The 20,294-nt window shown below is 36.5% G+C and overlaps 1 protein-coding gene across 1 annotated transcript in view; it reads right to left on the bottom strand.

The window, feature by feature from the left end:
* Nucleotides 1–19,009, bottom strand: part of plcxd3 (phosphatidylinositol-specific phospholipase C, X domain containing 3) — a 34,298-nt gene extending 15,289 nt beyond the window's left edge. Inside the window, exon 1 of the mRNA XM_088911003.1 lies at nt 18,907–19,009. Coding sequence (XP_088767129.1) covers nt 18,907–19,009 — 103 coding nt within the window. The remainder of the gene's footprint in view (nt 1–18,906) is intronic.
* Between the last annotated feature and the right edge of the window lie 1,285 nt (nt 19,010–20,294).

Here is a 20,294-nt window from a genome sequence, read left to right as displayed (position 1 = left end):
CTAAAAGACTGCAATACAGTATGTGATATACTGTACATTAAGCATTAATATACATCTCATTTATGGCTTAAGAAAATCAAAAATATTTTGGCATGATTGAACAGTCAAAATCCAAAATGTCCATTCTACTGTATGTACAGTACTTCAAAATCATTAAATAAAGATCAGATTAAATCCTGTGACGTCTTGACTAAAATCACATTTGAACACTCTACTCCAATTAACTTTATTAGAATATTAATAATGTATTTCTATACTGCTGGTTCACCAGAGTAAACACACCATTGTCAGCTAATTGTGACATTATAGAGCTCATATTGCGCATTCCAGTATCACAAAGAAACAAAAATACAATATCAAAATATGAATTTCAATTATTTGATCATACACTTATGAATGGTCTTATCTTGTGGAAGTTTTATTTTGAAAAGGCTAAATTTGCTTTGTATTAATGTAACCTAATACTTGTATTTTTTTAGATGTTATTATGTGTCTAAGCAATAAAGTCAGGAAGAATAATGCAGTATGATTTTTTCAGAGCCTTATCTGTACCTTGATCAAATTGGCAATCATCTACAACAAAGGTCATGCAACCTTTTAATGCATTCATAGTCTTATAGATTCAAGAAAAATGAACATTTCATTTTCGAGGTGAAAGAAAGGATTTCTAGGAAACAAAGCATGCAAAGCCTAAAAAGGACATTTATCACGCACATAAATAAAAATGCATTAAATGGTTCTGAACAAGCCAGATTCAGATTTGATACCATAGATATTGTGATTGACCTTCAATCTATCAGTAAAACAATCTGTCCAGCTGTCTTGTACTTTAAAATAATCTAAAATATACATTTGGAACAACAGTAATATCATTTTTTTTATTAGAAGCCCATGTTGAATGACATTTCCAAAATGTAGTATTAACATTACTTGACTCGGATTTATGTGATTTAGTGCTTTCACTGTTATTTGAAGCAGTATTGCAATTTATAACATTCCTGCTTCATTTTCAGTTAACCTGACTGACACGGTTTCTTGCTGTAAAAATGACATGTGCATGTTTCACTTTCATTTAATCTCATCCGCTTAAGAAAAAGAAATTTGAAAGTTATGATTTTTTTCCCACTTACAATAAAAGGTGGTTTTACATCTTTTGCGAATAAAAATGTTACTATGACCTGGAGTACTTTTTATCTGTGCTTTACTAGCTGGTTTGGAAGGTACTGTAATGCTATGAAGGGAATGTATTTATTCACCTTCTGCTGAAAAAAGGTTGCAAAGATGGTTGAAAATGTATTATTGCATAGTTCTATAAACTTATAAACTTATAAATGTTGTTCATTACTTTTCACAATTGTAAATTGTTCTGGAGTCCCTGGTCTCTGGGGCTGCTTGAGATTTTTGTCTGCTGTTTTGTTGTGTAAAATTCATGACTGTTGGTTCTTTTCTCTTCTTATTTTTAAACCCTGTGCTTGGATAACTTAGAGAAATTAATCACTTAATTTATTGCATAGCTCAAAATATAATTTTGACAACTGTCAAAAAACATTATTTTTTTGCATTAGCTGCAAAGCTGTTTCAGTGTGGGCTTTAGACACTGCATGGAATTACAATACATAGAATAATAGGCTACATATACATCTAGTAAATGTAACTTGGCTAATCTATTTTTAACATTCAATAGAAATAAATATTGCAGTAGCACTTAGTTGAGTAATATATTTACACTAACCGTTTGTGGAAGAAACATTGGAAACCACTGTTGACAACAGATTTAAGCTTCTGTTTTATTAAGATCTTATATATCTATAAAATATAATGTCTTCGGGACAGGTATTCACTTTTTGCTAAATGCTTTCTTTTAATTTCACTTGAAATCTTCTTCACTTTAAAGCATGATCTGTTCACTCTTCTTCTCCAATCCTGGATCACACTGGATAGCATTAGTATAACAATATTTCAAGATACATCTGCTCTTCACAAAAGTATTATTTATTTAGCTGATGCTTTATCTAAAGCACTTGCACAGTTGGGCATTTTAGTGAAACAATGAGACTGTAAATATACAACAGCAATGTTCTTCTCAGGATTTGAGTTCACAACCTGCTATTGGCGTAGGGTAGAGTCCCTAATTTCTGAACTACTTGACTGGCTCATTTCAGCCTTATACTGTACAGTAGGTGAAGCTGAGAGTTAAAACAATGCAAAGGCATAATTAATTCAAGCAACATTTGGGACAATCTTGATTAAATTAAGAAATGGCATTTGCCACTTACTGTAGTTCCATACTGCAGGCTTATGACTTTATTGCTTGATGCGGAAAGGGAAATTGTCTGAAAATATCACCCACTGAAAATTGTTTTCACAGCAGTTGATTAAAAGTTGTATGTGTCCTGTAAGACAGCTGTCACTGGTATTGCATTTTGTGAGGGGTAAGTAAAAAAGTTATGAAATAAAACCTAAACTTAGACTTTTCTAATAACAGTATACTTTCAGTGAGTTCATTAAGTATTCAGCAAATTAATCTTAATAAAGATGTAATAGTAAGCATCTCTAATGATAACTACAGATTAGAGTCCTAGTGAGCCTAGTCTATGGGGCATCAAGAAAGTTGGGTTAATGGAAGCTCCACAGAACCTTCAAACCTTAGCATGTAAGATATAGATATTCACTAGACATCTAATGAATAAATTAGCAAATATGAAAGGAAAGTTTAAAAGACAGCTTACATGTTTGAGTGGTGAAAAATGATTTGTAGAACCTTTCATCATTATGGCCTCATTCTAAAACTGTTGAGTTTTTCTTTTCTCAATTTGTATTTTATGTAAGATAAATACTGTACATACAGTAAGTGTCTGCTATCTTATTATGAGTATCCCATGGTTCTCAGGAGGGTAGATTGCTAAAGTTCCAGTAAATTAATAAAACCCATGCTGGGTTTTATGGAGCAGAGCCTTAAGGAATGTCACATTAGCTGCATCAACCTTCTACTGGTAAAGTAATAAAAAGACACAACAAATCTGTGGGATGGCTATAAAAATGGGACACAACAGTCTAACCTTGTAAAAAAAAGAAATGACTACAAACATAAAAATGAAAAATGCACACTGAGACAAACAACAAAGCCTAATAAGTCATTACACTACAGAACATTAGTTTACTGATGTCCTGCAGCCTTAGGAATCAATTTGACTAAAATTCAGTGTCATTGTCGCTGCCTGGGTCTGACAGGCACTATTCCAATTCAAAAAGCCTCAGTCGTTTGGCTGCCAGTTCTAGCACCGCAGCATGTAAAATCTGCTAGTTTTTTTTCCCCCTCAGGCCCTGTGCAATCTAAGATTGGACCTGCTGTGACAGCCAATGAAGTTCAACAATAGGAAGAGCACAGAGAGAGCTTGCCCTCTACCAGACCTCAGCAATTTTGTCTGATCTTTTCCTGTCTCACAACAGGCCATTCCAAGTCTAAAATGCCAGGGCGCCTGTTCAAGAAGCCTAAACTGTGTATGCATTTGCTAGTGCACAATCTGTCACAACTAACTTGCTTTATGTGTCGGCTGTCCTTATCTTGTGTTTTTCAACATCTGAAACTCAACTGTACCTCAGTGTAAAGCATAGCACTGATGTGCCTCTCTATCTAATTCTAAAGAAAATCAGAGGCCAGCAAATGCAGATATTATAATAATACCAAATGGAATTCATGTCAATGCAGGATGAAAAGAGAAGAAAGACCCTACTGTAATTTCAATCATCAACCTTTCAAGAAATATGGCAACTCTATGTATTAAAGGCACGAGGGGACATTTCTGAGCAGGTGTTTACCAGAGCTAAAGATTTGTGAGTGTTTTTGAACTTTCTCGACAAGAGTGTAGATGTATCCGACGCAGCTCAGGTTTGGGTTTTCTTAAGACGTTTAATGACAATTTTGAAGTCACACAATAACTGTCATGTGGAGCTTTAGGGGTCATATAACAGGATAAAAGGTTATGATTTATCTGAGCTCCAGGTGCAATAGATGAGTACAGGCTGGCCTGGGAGCAGATGACTGGATGGTACACCAGGTTTGATCAGCTGCTGGAGTAGACTTAGTTCCTTAGTCAAAAAATGCCAGAAATGTGTGTTTCACCTTTTTCAAACCTATTATTTGCAAAGTGCCTGAAGTGTCTGAACAACTCAATTAATGGACTTGCAGTGTTACTCAGTTTTAACAGGGTTCCCCTCCAAGACTTCTACATGCAAATCAGTGCAACAATACTCAGTCATAAGAATGCATACATAAAACACATCCACTGTGCTCTCCTTTCAGAAGTGACTTCACATGTGAACTGGATTTAATCTCAAAGAAACTAACAACTTGTGCCTCAAAGGAAACCCTCTGACCCTTGCTTGCAGGATTTGTTGCAGTTGTGAGTCAGTCAGCTCACCTCAATTGTAGACAAAAACATGAGATCAAATGATTAATTTAATACATCTGACAGAAAGGCATGTACAGTATAAATATGTCTTATATATAAGCATTAAACCAATGATAATTGCATTACAAAAGCAGAATTACTTTGTACTAAATAAAGAGCAAAATTTACTTTTGAATTACTGCACTTACTTTTGAATACTTGGAGATAAAACGTGTTTTGTGGCTCAATCATATTTTAGCAGTGTGGCCAAAAAGGATACTATTTAAGTGCTAACTTCATTCGAGCAAATGACAGAATTAGGTCAATTTAACATTACCACTTTGAGTGAACAGCTGAGTTATTTGGCCTGTCAGCTTCTCACCTGGTGACTAGCCCTCTAGTGTACGAGTTTATCCACTACTGTTTGAAGTACAGAATGTAAAAATAATGAGGTACTTTATTAGTATTTTGTATATAAAGAAACATGTTCATGCTCGAGAGGCAATACAAATGCACTCCCATTTGATAAATCCTTTTATGATTCCATGAAGATCCCTTTAACAAATGCGTTGCTTTTAATATTTTAACAATGCCACAAGAAGAGGTTTCCCAGCGGCCATTGGAGAGCGTGTCCGAGGAGCAGTGACGCGCTTGAGGTCACTGACATGGCGGTGCCCATGCTGGTGAGCAGGTTATGACTGACCCTGGGAATGCGATTCTTTAAAGGGGATCACGTCCAAAAATCCACACTGGTACAGTATGAGATGGCTGTGTTGTAACATGTCTTAGGGTGCAGGGGTCACCAATGCACAGTAACAGTGACCGCCTTGTGTCCCGAAGCATGCCTGAAGCCCATTAGGCATCAACCGAGACTTATGGGAGAGCTGTACAATGTTGCTGCAAGGACTGCAACAACTCTGTGACACTCACTGTTCAGGATGTTGCAGTCGAGCACAACAACCCAACTCCACCGTCCCAAATTCCACAACAGGTCTTCTCCTTTACAGTATGGTGGATGATTGTGATGGTCAGTCCAGTGCTTGAGCATGGTGTAGATAAGTGAATACCACTGTGATCTGTGCTGTGTTGGGGTGAGTATAGTTGTGTTGAAACATCTGTGACTGTCAAGTGGAAGGAGGACTGGGTCCAAGATGTAGCCCATGTAGTATTGGGAGCTGAGAGCATTGTACAGCAACACGTTCTGATTGAAACTCAGCATTAATTGCACGCCATACACTCACTCCCCCGTCCACTGAAACTGAACTGTATCAATAAGCACAAAGCTGGACATAGTGAACCTCCAATTAAATTAAATAATTTCCATCAGAGAATATGACATTTTCCCATTTGCAGGGAATAGCATTACTTTCTTGTTCCAGCTAACACTGATGTTTTGATAAGGACCTGGTCATAATAATGTCTACAAGAGTACAAGCACAAATATGTATGTTGTCTTTGGGGTGTTTTGAACCTTCTGCAGGTCTGTTTTTTGGACTAGCATTACTAGTCATCCTAACAGTCAAACAGATGAGAGACAGTTGCTGGATTGACATTAAGTTGACATGCAAGTCACTACTGCAACATTCAAGCATTAATTATCCCAAGAACCTGGCTCACCTCTGTATTCATTATTTGTGACATCTATTGCACTGTTTTTATAACAATGGAAAGAGCACAATAACAATAACAAGAGTTTATACAGTATAGTACTGATTGTTCCAATGAAATGGTTTAGAGATTTATTATATATTATTAATAAGTCATTGTGTTTCTATAACCTCTCCGCATGCAAAAAAATCTGAGAAGAAAGTTTGTGTTGTATTGTGTGAAACAAAGTTGTGTAAACAAGGTTCTAATAATCAAATACCATTAGATTTACAGTAGGATATTTCACATAAAACATCTTTAGCTGTGTAGAATTGTATATAACACATTCACAGACATAATTAATTCCGTTATTTGAAGTTGTTTTAGATTTTACAAGAACAATACTCAGGTAGTCTTACATGTTGCATTATTTTACTGTACAGTATATTACTATATAACCTCATCTACAAAAAGAGGTAACTTTGTCCCTTTCAAAACTACTGATTTGTGAAATGCGATTTAGTTTAATATTCACAAGATCTTTGAATTTGCATTTCAGTTTTTCTGTAGTCTGCTCTGTTTAATATAGATAAGAATATTATTTGCCACACACCCTGCAGATCAAATATGACGCAGAGCCTAGTTTCATGGACATTGTTAGTTATTTTGTAGTTAGTTAAGATTTTTTTGTCACCTCTGGAAAACCTCTGGAAAAGTACAGACTACTGTGAAGCAACATCAGCCCCAGGCTGGCCTGCCACCACGTCTTTCCGAAGAAATCAGCTGATGGCAGTTCACAAGACAGACATCTGCAGTAAAACCCAACAGCAAGGACAGTCACACCAGCTGCGCAAAGGCTCCCTGACAGGTGGAGACTCATTACAAAGAAATTGATTACGTAAGGTCTGTTTTCTTTTTAAATTGGCATAAAAGGTGACTTTAAAATGGTGCTAGTTCCTACTCTGAAACAACCTCTTCTATTTTCCATTGTAATGTAATGTTTATTTTATAAAATATTTATACTGTAAGGGATATGAAACACTGAAGACATTAGAACACTCTTATTAAGTGTAGCACATTGCTTTTTGCACATTGACTATTGCCTGTGTTTGTTTTCCTTGTTTCCTCTCCTCTTGTTGTGTGTCTGCAGCAGTGTGGACTGGTGGGTGTGGCTCTGTGGTTTTCTGTGGCTGTGGCTCCTTGTTAGCTGAAGCTGTGGACAAGCAATCATAACACAGCACCTGTAACTGAGTGAGCATTTGCACAGAGGGACCCCAGTAGGATGAAGAACCCTTATTGAATGGTAGTCCATCCCATGAGTCCCTGTTCTCCTGGAGTTCTTATTCCCAGTAGGGGAGCAAAATAGGGGCAGACTCCTCATCTTCAATGAGTCCAGTTACCATGGGAGTAGAATGAGCATAGTCACCTTCTTTCTATAGTGCAGCATTCCATTTTTACATAATAACATCAGCATGGTTACAAACAAGAGAAGGTTCATCTACAGTTGATCGTTTCATTGCTAGTAGCTAATTGACTTAAGGATTTCATCTAGCCATTTCTTGAAGGATGCCAGGGTGTCATCTTCAACAACATGACTGGGTACCTCATGTGTCATCCAAACCTTTAGGTATTGAAGGGCACATTTCAATAATGTTTTTGTGTTGTTGTTTTTGTAATTAAAATTTGACATTTATTTTGGTACATTTACTATACACAATGGTCACGTGTTTCTAAAATGCTCTGTTTTTTCTCCTATGTATTACATTTCTTCTTTATTTCTTCAGAATGCAGCTTGCCTCTTACTGGACAATCTTCTGCTGTTCCAAAAAAAAACTACTACTGGTAAATGGCAATAAAGCATCACAATAGAAATTGATCTATACTGTACTGTATATGTTTGAACTTGATTACTTTTAAATATGGAGTTCCTTTTTCTGAACTAATAATCACAAAAAAAGGGCATTCATATTTTTAAATCTCTATTTGAAGTGAAATTATTTGTAAATATAAAAAAAACATTAAAAATCTGGACAAAATAAAAAATGCAGGATAAGTGTTCAGTCATGAGAAAGTGGCACTAGTCCCAGTTGAATGATTCAATGTTTTGTTGGTATGGTTTTTCAGTTGTTGAGAAAAAAATGTTTTAATTTTATTTTATTTTGGCAGTGTTAATCTGGATTTTAAGACTGCAAAACCCAAACCAAATAAACAATGAACGGCATACAGAGATTGTGCGAACTCAACCACTTTCTGCAACCAAATATACAGTAAAATGTTGTTACAAACAAGTATTATCTATCATGGAACAGAAATTTCTAAATCTCTTCATTGGAAGATGCTTGTCTATTTTTATGCAGTATACCTTATGTCTGATCTAACAGTTTCCCCCTCCTCCACAATCACCTCCCTCTAGGCAAACTGAGAATGATTGCTTTCAACAGGATAAGTTCAGTTCTCACAGCATTGTAAAGGCTGGTATCCTTACAGGACACCAGAGCATTGCTTGTAAGGATTGTTTTAGGGGGTAATGTTCTGATTTTTCCCCTCAAGAAGCTTAGCAAATACTGAAGTTCACCTTTTACATCTTTTTTCTTGATACTTAACTTTAATACTAACATATTTATGCCTCAAACATATAAACATATGTGTAGCTTATGATAGTTTTCGTTGTTACTTCTGGAATGAGAATTTTAATCTCCAGTGACCTCATTGATGGGTAATATTTTGCTATACCAAAGAAAAATTTGCATGGCTTTGATTCTTAGACTTCCAGGTGATGTCACTATACTATTGATGTAACATTGGCAATTTACAACATTTTAATTTACTGTAACAATCAGAAATCGTAATGGTAAATTGTCAGAGTACATGATAGCTTTTAGAAACCAATCAAACATAATAATTTACAGTCTCTCACATTCTAAATATGCAGTTATACAATTTATTGATATAAAGCTACTCACAGATTCTAAATATGCAGGTATACAATTTATTGATATAATACCAAAATATGCATAAAAAACAACAAACCTGATAGAATATATCTGTAAAACAATCTGCTGTAATACAAATGGCTGATCATTCACTTAGCAATTTCAAGGAGAATAGTTAATAAATTCAGCATTAAAATACATTGACTATACATTGACCATAACTAACAAGTTATGGTCTACTGTACCTCTTAGTTTTTATCAGTCTCAAATAATGACATCACATTTATATTCTCAGTTACAAGTAAATATCATGAACTAAACATCAAATGTATTTGGAATAATTGTTCAACTACTATAATAGTTCTCAAGAACAATAATGTGAATAAAGAAGTTATTGTATATACTCAAAGATCCGCTGGCCAAATGTCCTTGGTGAGTTACACTTCCCGTAGAGAGAACAGAGCACGCTGAATTGGTCCGTGGTCTGACCTGGCAGCTGTCTGCTCTGTCCTGGGAGTGTCCCAGTGCTAGAGTGGAGAGAGTTCAGCATCGATGGTAGATCCTCAGGTAGCTCTGCCAGCACAGCTGACCTTCAGTCTTGAAAAGGAGTATTAAGAACAGTCTTTGCACAGTTGTCTTCTTGGGGTCAAGCCGAAAGGTAGACAGGTGGGAGAATTCAGGATATTTAGGATGTTGACTAAAAGAGTCCAACTGTCTTATTCCATTGATCAAGCAAAAATGATCGTGGGTTTGCGAACCTAAGATTGCTTCTTCCACACAAAGAATTTCTTGGGCAGAATTCTTTCCTTAACTAACTCACTGCTCTATAAAAATAATGCTGTATTTTGCACCTTTTGTGTACTTTTTCATATCAATCCTTTGTAAAAAAGTTGTAGGATTGAGTGATATAACATGTAATGTAATGAATTTAATTTTATGTTCATGTATGGTGTTGTGCAAAATATAAAGCCCTTTCAAAATTAATAGTTTTGGAATCTACGAACTATGAAGAACTACGAAATACCTCCTGAAACATGATACAACTAAAACTTTAAGAAATGTCTATAGGGAGTTTTAAAATAGAGTATCATGTCTACCTTAAAAACTATGTTCTTAATTTATAATATATGTGCATGTACAGTATCTAGTATATACACATCCAAACACTATTTTTAGATGTCTTCCTACCAGCTGAACAGTAGATAAATACCTTTGTCCTTTGTTGCAGATACTAACTACCCTGTCACATTTTCAAGAAGCTAATATTACACATAAATATTTAGAGGGAGGCCAGAAAACAAAACCCTACAGCATCCTGATCTCAAAATAATGATAGCATTCAAGTATGTTAATAACAGAGGCACAACTGCTATGTGCAGACCAGCTGCAGCAATTAAGAAGTCTGTTGTGAAAAACAGCAGTCCATAAACAAAAGCTTTCCATTCTGAACTATAATATTAGCTTTGGTAGATACATTAAAATCAGTAAGATCAAAACCTGAATTTGTGGTCATTTTGTAAAAATTTAATTGCTGAAACATCCTGGATTTGTTAGATGTATTGAACAACTCTATGCTCATTTCAAAATAAATCTTGCTTGCGAATTCCTGAAAGATAGACAAGTGGGGATAACTGGGGTGCATTTAAAAAAAAATTAGAATGCACAGCTATGTTTGTTACAGCCATCCATTTTGCAATTGGCAGGTGTATGTTTTTCACATCTCAGCTCACAGCTACGAACCCCTCGGCCACACACAGTCAAGCTGTTTCTCTTTAATGGTCAGTGTCTATTGAAGGTGATACAAGTCTGTTGCCAAGGGCGCCTCAGGGGTCGCTATTTTTCTTTGAACTGAGAAATGTTCACCCTGGCTGATGAATCCGAACATTAGCAGCGCTCAGGTAATTGTACTGTACACCGCCACAAGTTTTAAGGTCTGGAGAATTCTGGTCACAATCAAGTAGCAACACTATCCAGCTGACCCAGATCATAGCAGCAACCTGTTCTTGGTCAAGTGCCACTTGCACTACATTTCTAATGAACCCGAAAATGTTAAAGTTTCAGACAGACATTATAGTTATACAGTATACAGAGAGTAAAAGAAGAGTGTATTTCTTTTGTACCTCTTCAGAATGCAAAACATGTTCTGATACTGATCCAGAAACTTGAGAACTTTTACCTGTTCCCTACCCAAGATTATTTTTTTCTTATAAGTTGTTGTGTTAAGATGCACTTGCTTCTTTTTATACTGGGGGAACACAAGATATACTGTATGTCAGATACAGTGTCACACTTGTAGGGTTAAAGTACAGGAATGTATCTTGAGGTTCATTATCAATAGCCCCAGTAAACGTATTGTCTTCGAATAAATTAAAAACAATAAAGTCAAGAGGATTCATCTATCCCTTAACCTGTACCTGTTTTTGTAATATTAGTTTATTGTATTTTCCACCGGTAGACTACTTCAAGAAGGCTGGAAGCTTCAGTAAATGTTAAACACATTTTGTCAATTAAATCTATTTGAAGGAGTATTTATGTACTTCAACTAGAATGGAAAAACAAATGGAACATGTACGGTGTAGGTCTGTTCCATGCAATATGTTCTATGGAGTTCTGCCATTACTCCCCGAGATAATATTTTTCACAATATGTTGATTATAAACACTAGGATAAGAATCTTTTTTACATATCCTAGCACTCTACACATTTTATCATAATAAATACCATATTTCAAAATCTTTAGGATATCATCAGCCTTTGAACTTTGTGGAAATTAAAAGAAAAGGTGCAGAAGAGGCTTGTACAGTAAGTTGCTCAGCACGCAGACAAGCCAGGCTGGGAAGCCAGGCTGAGTCTTGCAGCTTGATTAGGCCTGCGCTAAGAAGTACATCCACTGCTATTTTTTAATTCCCTAAATGAAGACACAGAAGGCTGGGGGTGGGCTTTAGTTGGATATGGTTTCCATCGCCGCCTTGAAGTACAGCAGTAACTCCTGGGACCATTCTGGCGCCTACAAGCTTGTACCAATGATTGTGAGAGACATGTCACTCAACCAGTTGACTGTAACACATGAGAGCACATCATGTGATTAGTGGAATTAGACAGTTGGTCATCGAATGTGTCCAAAGGTTCTCACTGCTTCTATACTGTCCAAAGATTTTTTTTAGTCTATTGCTGACCTCTTACTAGGCTTAACCTCCTAACTGTATGTCTTCTTCTACAGTTTCCAACATCTCTTATTACACTTGATAACGTTCTCGTTTATATCAGCTCTCATTTAATCTGTCTTCCTGTTCCTGGATAACCCCCTGTCTGTTCTGTTTGTAAACTTGTCTAGAAGTTCCAATATACTTTCTTAAATACTGACTTCACTTTGTTGCTGTGACTGAAACCTTGAAATTTCCCACACCATTGCCATTCTAAGATCTCTTATCTCTTTATTTCCCACCCCAACCTTCAGGATATCATTTAATTTTCTTTGCCTCCATTTGTACTGTATGTGTCATGCCCTCTGCAGCCAGAGGGTGCTCCTACTCTGTCTTGTCCCTAGTTTCCTGTGCTTTGCTGTCCTTCCGGTGTCTCTCTCACTGGAGCTATATATTTCCGGGTCACTCATTCACCTTGGCTCAGCATTGACGTTCGGATGTCCTGAAACCCGCCTAGCATCCAGGTCGCCCCACGTCCGCTGCCTGAGGACAAAGGTCTCCTGAACTGCTGAGCCCAGGCTAATCCCCTGTTCCGCCACTATGCATAAGGGTCTTTTTCCGCTCTCCTGCCTCTCCACGGTTCGTCCCTTCCGACATCCATGACAGTATGTCTGTTTTGTAGTGTACGTCTCCTGTTCTGCTTTGGAACAACAGTTCCCCTGCCACATTCTCCTTGTTTTATTTCTTTTCACTGGACATTGTTCATTTTTCATGAACTCTAGACTTTCTCACCTCCTTCCAATCTCCATCTTTCGCTCGGGCAACCAGCATTCATCAATTCCTTGCCAACTGCTGAATGCTGCAAAGGATTCTTCCACCTATTCTTTATCCTTCTGTCTATCTCTTCACCTCCTACTCACAGAAGCTGGCTGCTAACTGGACTAAATCGGCTCCAAGAATGGCTCTCCTCTCTCTGTCATTCTCCTTATGTTTTCTAATCAATTCCTCATTTCCTTTTTCCTCCCCCTCCCCCCTACCCACTGGACTCCCTTTTCTGTCTTCAATTACCTCAACTCTTGACTCTTACTCCTACCTCTTTTTATCCTTTCACCTCTTTCTGAAGCTGATCTCTAATCTCTGCTCCTGGGGTACAAGCTGGAATCTGGATCCCTGAGGATTTTAATAAGACGTGCACTTAAGAAGTCCCGCACACATTACCCTTGAACACAGCTCTAAAACAACAAATAACCCTTAAAGAATGTTATATGTAATTATAAAGCATTAATTGCTACAGTAGACCTGCTTTTGGTTTATTTGGTTTTAACTTATATAGTGTTATTGGTACTAAAAATTCCTTATTTCTATTATGTCCTCGTCTTCCACTTAATCACTGATGGAATAATGGATCTGTCCTTGCCCATCTTTACCTTTACAGTTTTCCCCACATCTCTAGCTAATTGGTCATGGATTCAATCAAACTGCTTCAAACTAAAAGTACCTGTTCAACTTCTTCTTTAACCTGATCACAGTATCTTCATTTCTCTTGAATCGCCCACCTTCTTTGCTTACTCTTCTCTCAAGGGTCTTCATTTCTTTCTTATAATTTTGTTTTGAGCACTTCACAGCCACACCACTTAGCTTCTAATTAAACAAAAAGACAAAGTTGTTTCCCCCTTTATGTCAGTGTTATTTCAATGTCATTCTATAACCTTGTAACTAAAAATGGAAATAATCAGTCACAGGTCTGCTTTCAAACTGTTAGCAAATAACAAAGGGAATAAATATTTTATATTGTGCCTTACATGTTTCAGTAACAAAAATACCCCAATCATTTTAAATCATCAGATTTTGGATACCTACTATATGTTGGATTTCAGTGTTTTATTTTCAATTCCAGATAAGGTCATCATGTTCTGATGAGCAAGGATGAGTTTTAACATGTAGAGCCATGATTCTTTTTTGTATTTCAGGTACATCTAGGAAAATGTGAAAGTTTGCTTTCCCTGTTCAAGGGCAACTGACGAATTCTAAATTTGCATTTTCTGGTTGATTAAGGATAATGAATTATAATGAAAATCCTCTTCAGCTGGAAGTCAGCTTTTCAGAGTTACTGTACTTCTGAGAAGCTGAACCACAGGGGACGCTTTTGCCACACATGATACACTTTACATGACATAACAAGGAAATGTGATGCCTAAATTAGGATTCTAACAATTAAATTTCTCCAGGATTGAAAGTGAATACTGTAGGCAATATTCCATTTCCAGTTTTTCCTACATTTCATATCACCAATATTAATAACTGGATGGAAATGCCAAAATTGAAAAATAAATGTACAGTTCTATAAAAACCTACTGTATGTAGGAGAGCTAGTTTGGACACGGTGATGACATCGCCCTCCCTGCGCGTAGCAGGGACATCAGCTGCCTGGGCTGAGGGAGGTCTCATTTAGCTCATGCGGATGGTTCTCTGTTACATTATGCCGAGACCAGGGTTTGAGCCCAGGTGTTGTGGGACAAACCAGCAGCGTGGAGCAGCGAGGGTTTCTTCAAACAGTATATTTAAAGCACTTCAGGATCCTTTGGAACTTTGCTTTTTGATCACTATATATCCCTTGTTCAAACCAATTTCTTCATGTTTTTCCTATCTATTCAGTGGAAATTGCACAAAGTAAAAATAAATATATCTTTCCATTCTAAGTACTTTCCATAAGGTTTATACAACACATATCTACACAGATAATCTGAAATGCAAGATTGCAGATTGTATACAGTTTGTTGGAATAAACAGAAAAAACACTATGTAACCTAAGATACCACTTGAATTCACTTGATTAACTTGATATCAGCACATATTTTTTTAAAACTCCATGCTATATGGATTGCAATATTTTTGAAGTTATTTTGTTGCTAAACATCAACATATTTTTGAGTTACTTAAACAAGACAATTCAGTATCACTCTTATGACATACAAGATTTGGAAAAATAACAACGATTTGCTTCCCAGCAGGTTTTCTACCTTTAAGCACTTCACCAAAGCAAAACAATATTATTTACCCTGATTAATAATTATGCAGCACAAACTGATTACCTTGTTTAGGTATGTTATGAGAGGGTGCAATATTGTTATAAGCAATATTTACTTCTATAAGCAATATTTATTGGACTTCTTGTTTCCGTATTGAATCACAAAAAAGGGGACAAGAAACATGCACTTATTATTTTGCACATTATGTGTTTTCAGAACACATATCCACTGTTTGCAGAGAAAAGGCACAGAGTTTCCCATTACGAATTACACTGTTGCAATGCCGAAGCTCACTGACAACAGAAAATAAACCCTAATAGGAACTCTGCTATATGTGAAATCACTAGGACATTCAGGGGTTGTGCACCTACATTCACTACGTGTCAGCCTAGTAAACTTTCAAACTTTCTTTGGGAGAAAACTGCAATGATCTTTGCATTCAAAGGCTTCCAGGTGTCTCTCTTTCAAAGAGATGGTCAACTGCCGTACATTAAATGACCACAAGTGGGATTAGTACATTCAGAGGAACCACTTAATGAATCGCTTTTATGCAGCAACAACTACTGTATAAATGCAAATACAAATGGATGCAGTACCAAAAGCCCTAACGACCATTGAGGCCATAAGGTTAGTCAGAGCTGCTGGTATTGCAAGCATGAAACCCCTAAAGTGGTCATGTCTTTATCATAGCAAAATGATGGTTACTCCCATAACAGCAAGAGTGATTCAGCTTGTTCTGCTTCAGTCTAGGATTAACGTCGGGCACTGCACCACCAAATCTAGACCCAGTCAAGCACCTTCTGAAGCATGCAACACATACATCAGTGTCAGCCTCTGTCAAATAACATCATTGACCTGACAGCTGCTGTACGGGAGCATCCCTGTGAATCATGTGCATTGTCTGTTACAGTATTTGCGTGTTCGCTTTTATATAAGTATTGTACAAAAGAAAGGTTACAAATGAGAAGAAGATCATTTGTCCTGATTAGTAATTAGTAGCTAATCTGAGAATTTCATTCGGGTGATTCTGATAAGAAATCGGGATATCAACTTCAACCACGTGGCTGGGTAGCTCGTTACATACTCGCACTACCATTTGGGTAAAGAAGTACCTCCTGTTCTTTGTTTTAAATACACCTCCATGTATGTGGTGTCCACTTATGTCCTCTGGTTTGTGTTGGCTTTGTCAAAGCCTTTGAGGATTTTGCATACTTGTACCATGTCCCCTCATAATCTTCTTTGTTAAAGACTAGAAGGTTTCTGTTTCTTCAACCTGTCATCACATTAAGTCTCAGCATGTACAGTACAGTACTTCTCTGGATTGATTCTACAGCAGCAATATATTTTCTATCATATGGTGACCAACATTGTGTACAATATCTTACCAGATAAAATGGTATCAGTAATGGACTTGAAGTAATGGTGGACATACCACTTATCACTTATGTGCAGTAGGTGTATTTGGCTTGAATATATTGCGGCATATACAGTACAGTACATCTCCTAATACAAATACGAAAATCCAGAACTTAACAGTACAGAATAACATTCCTTCAGAATTTTTCCTTGAGTACATGGTGGCATTCCTAAAGCACTGCAGTTGGGAATGTGTCTTTTAATCATACTGTACAGTATGTGGTTAAAAGTTTGGAAAATGGTAATGTTCCCAAATAAGCAAATCTGTTGCTTTCTCTGTTTTCTCTAAGTAAGTTAAAAAGAAGCTGCTGTTGTGCTGTACAGTAGGTCATCGTGTATAAAGAGAAGAAAATGTGAATGAAGCATTCTTAGTTTAGCCATGCCAGGGATGAATGCAGAAGGAATAAATGGCTTGTTAGGCTGGGGATTTGGGATGCTGCCGTGAGACTTCTGTGAGAATGATGTAAGTGATTGTAGAAAGAGTACTGTGAATGATTGACGGAAAGCAGCTGCTGAGAGGCTGAATAATGGAGTTGTTCTGCTGCACAATTTTGCTGCCTCCTGCTCCAGCACTTGTATAATATTTTGTTTACATCATTGATAACATTGGGCCAAATGTTGCTTACATATGAGGCCAAAAGAAGCATTCTAGATTACACAGATCTTAATACATATCTTTAGGATGTTTCGTTTAAAAGAAATGATCATATCATTTATTTCAGTTAAGATTTTGTAATATGCTGAAATATTGAGAAGATTTTTTTTACTTAAAATTTATCAAATACACATACCTATTGAATTCCATTCTCAAAAGAGCAGCAAATTAATCCTTTTTAGAAGTGATGAGTCACAGTCAGCCATTTTATGTTAGGTGAAAAAAGATTGATTCATTGATTGGGAAGGTAATGTTTTCCATTCAAATTAGCTAATTATTGCTACACAATGAATATTTTTAATTCAGTCCAATCTCAACATAACAAAGGTGGGGTTTTTTTACATAATGGTATTCACCAGAGGGAAATCAATTTCTAAAATCATTGTTACATCATTGTATTGTTCAACTGGGAGCATAAAAGTAGCAAAAATATATTTTCAATGTAATGATCAAAGTCAGAAAATAGAATGCCTTTGAATTTACTTTTTGCTACAATATCTAGAATTGTATTAGGCTTTAGAGTGACAACAATCTCTCAGATGTCAATCTAAGTTGGCAGCATTTGTTTTCATATAAAAACATACAGTATCAATACAGAAACTACTGTTGAAAATTAGTTGAACCTTCAGATGCATTTTCCATAGCTTTTTACACAATCATACGATTAAGATATCAATATAACACCATTATAGTTCTATGTTTTACACTGTAGATCATTTCAAAACAAGACAAGTGTCAAGTGCAGAAAACTGTATAGCTGTGAAGCCCTGTGAAGTGTTAATAAAGCTAAACATAGCTAATCCTGGTTTGTCACATTAGTTTAGCATTGAGATATTTAATTGAACTGCTTGCATTAAAACTCAATACTAATCCTTTAACATTTATTACTGCTGAAAGTCAACAGCAATACATATTAAATCTGAATCACAGAAATTACATAACAGGAATAGATTAGTAGTTCCCAATTGCATTTTTACAGTACAAGTCCCCGGTAGAATATATGCAATAAACCGGGAATAAATAAGAAACCACTAACTACACGCTCGAGCTGTTTGTACATTGTGAAGAGTTAATTTTCGTGTTTCAAGTATATTGTTATTTTAATTTGTCTCCCTACAGAGGTTGTGCAAGCCTTTCTTCCCATTGAAACAGAGCACAAAATAGACGTTAACCCGGTGGCATTATCTCGAACTCCTGTTGCTTGCCGCTGATCTCCTCGGGCAACATCAATCTTGATCGATGGACACTTTAAAATTCACTTCAATAGTAGCAAAACCCTTGCATCTGCTTTTGCTTTTGTTCGTCTTAGCCCTCTGTCTCTGGCATCAATAACCAATACAGAATCTAGTTTTCGCATTGATCAGCGCTAATTATAAATAATTATCCCATGTCATTACGCACTATCACCAAAGCAGTACAACGCAAAACAAATGATCATTATTATTATTTAAAGGCACATATTTTATCGATCTCAAGGCACTGCATGAGGCCAATTAAGGTCGAAAGACTCAATTTCTTCATCTCACTGTCACTACAATCACTGAATTGTACAACTAAATTGATCTTCGAAGGCAGAGATTTTTCTTTATAATTTTTGGAGCAACTGGACGAATATGATTAGGTACAGTATAAGACCCGGTAAGGGGGTATATCATCTCAATGCTTTTACAATTTAAACGATAATATTATAACAGGTAAAAATGTATGTTCTAGTCGCATCATTAAGAATAGGCAAGAAGTGTTAGCACTCACCCGGGATTGCAAGGTTTGTTAAAGGGGTGCTGTGCATGTTCTCCGGTAAACTTGCCATCCAGTCTGCGAATCTGAGTTCGTTTTTCCCTTGAGATGAAGCCATCGCGCTCTTTTTCCGTACCTCGCTCACTCTGCCAGTTGTGTGTTGTGTGTTGTGTTTATTCCTCTTGCAAAGAGTTCACACCACACTACGAGTGGAGCCACACCCACAGGATGGCGCAGGCACATGCTAATTTCAAATTAAGCATCCTTATGCTCTTGCAATGCCCCTGTATACAGTTGTGCCCCCTAGAATATTCTGTCTGATACTGTATATCTTAAGATAGTTCAAAAAAGGATTGTTAGAGCCGTTTCAGCTAAAATCTTCGTTTTAATTCTAAAAATTTATGTGCACATGGATTCACAGGTTTCAATTTACGACTCCTCATATTCATTTGGGGAGATGAGAAAAAAAATCCGAAACCTTCTTTTACATTGCTACCGTACAGTATATACTGTACAGTACACGATTTTCTTAAAAGTAATGGATATGACAGCCGGTTACTCGTAACGTACTTCAAGTGAAAATGGTCTATAAAACTCATTTCGTAAAAAAGGAGGAGTTCTAGAAGCTGGCAGGGTTTGATGTTGGAAACCAGTCTTTAATCATTTTTTATTGTAACATCTGAACTGACGCGGGTTGAATAAATTTGCTTTGATCGGAGCACGGTTCAAACAATGAGCGCTAGTCTCTCTAGCATGTTACTGGCGCTGTCCTTTGGAGGTAGTGCTGAATTTTACGGACAACGCATTGCCAAACACTTTGTAGTTTATTTTTGCATCATATGTTTTTGACAGGGCAGAGTGCAGTATTATGGTTTATCATAAAAACGTTTTGTATTCCTTAAACCCACCTCCTGTTGATAAAGAGAATAATTCTCCAGGCGCTTTAAATGTGGCTTTCCCAAATGATCAAATTCCTGGATTATCCGGGCGCTCAATTCCCGGTACTGTTGACCTGGTGAGATTGGGTTTCAACCGCTTCCTTTGACAGATTTTTTTTTAAAAACGCAAAACGTTTATTTTTATACCAGCACTCATCGGTTTTATTTCTGTTAGTATTAAGTCATGCAATCTATCAATACAGTACATATATGTCCAGAATAAATTTATACACATTGGGCACAGCATAGTGTAGGTTTTTGTGAGAAATATTCACCTCACAAACATTCATCTAGCCCAGTAAACACTATTCTGAGAAGATAAATAAAATGAGAGTGCATATAGCAAACATTATTCCCGTACCCACGTTCTTCTAATATTATTTTACATATGAAAAGAATAGATTATTTGTATTATCATGACTACCTGGTTTATCTGTTAATCGTATTCAATTTTTATGTATCAAT

The sequence above is a fragment of the Atractosteus spatula genome, chromosome 3 (assembly GCF_055471065.1).
Source record: "Atractosteus spatula isolate fAtrSpa1 chromosome 3, fAtrSpa1.hap1, whole genome shotgun sequence".
NCBI lineage: Eukaryota > Metazoa > Chordata > Actinopteri > Semionotiformes > Lepisosteidae > Atractosteus > Atractosteus spatula.
The sequence above is the reverse complement of the archived record's forward strand: the minus strand, read 5'-3'. Positions and strand labels throughout refer to the sequence as shown.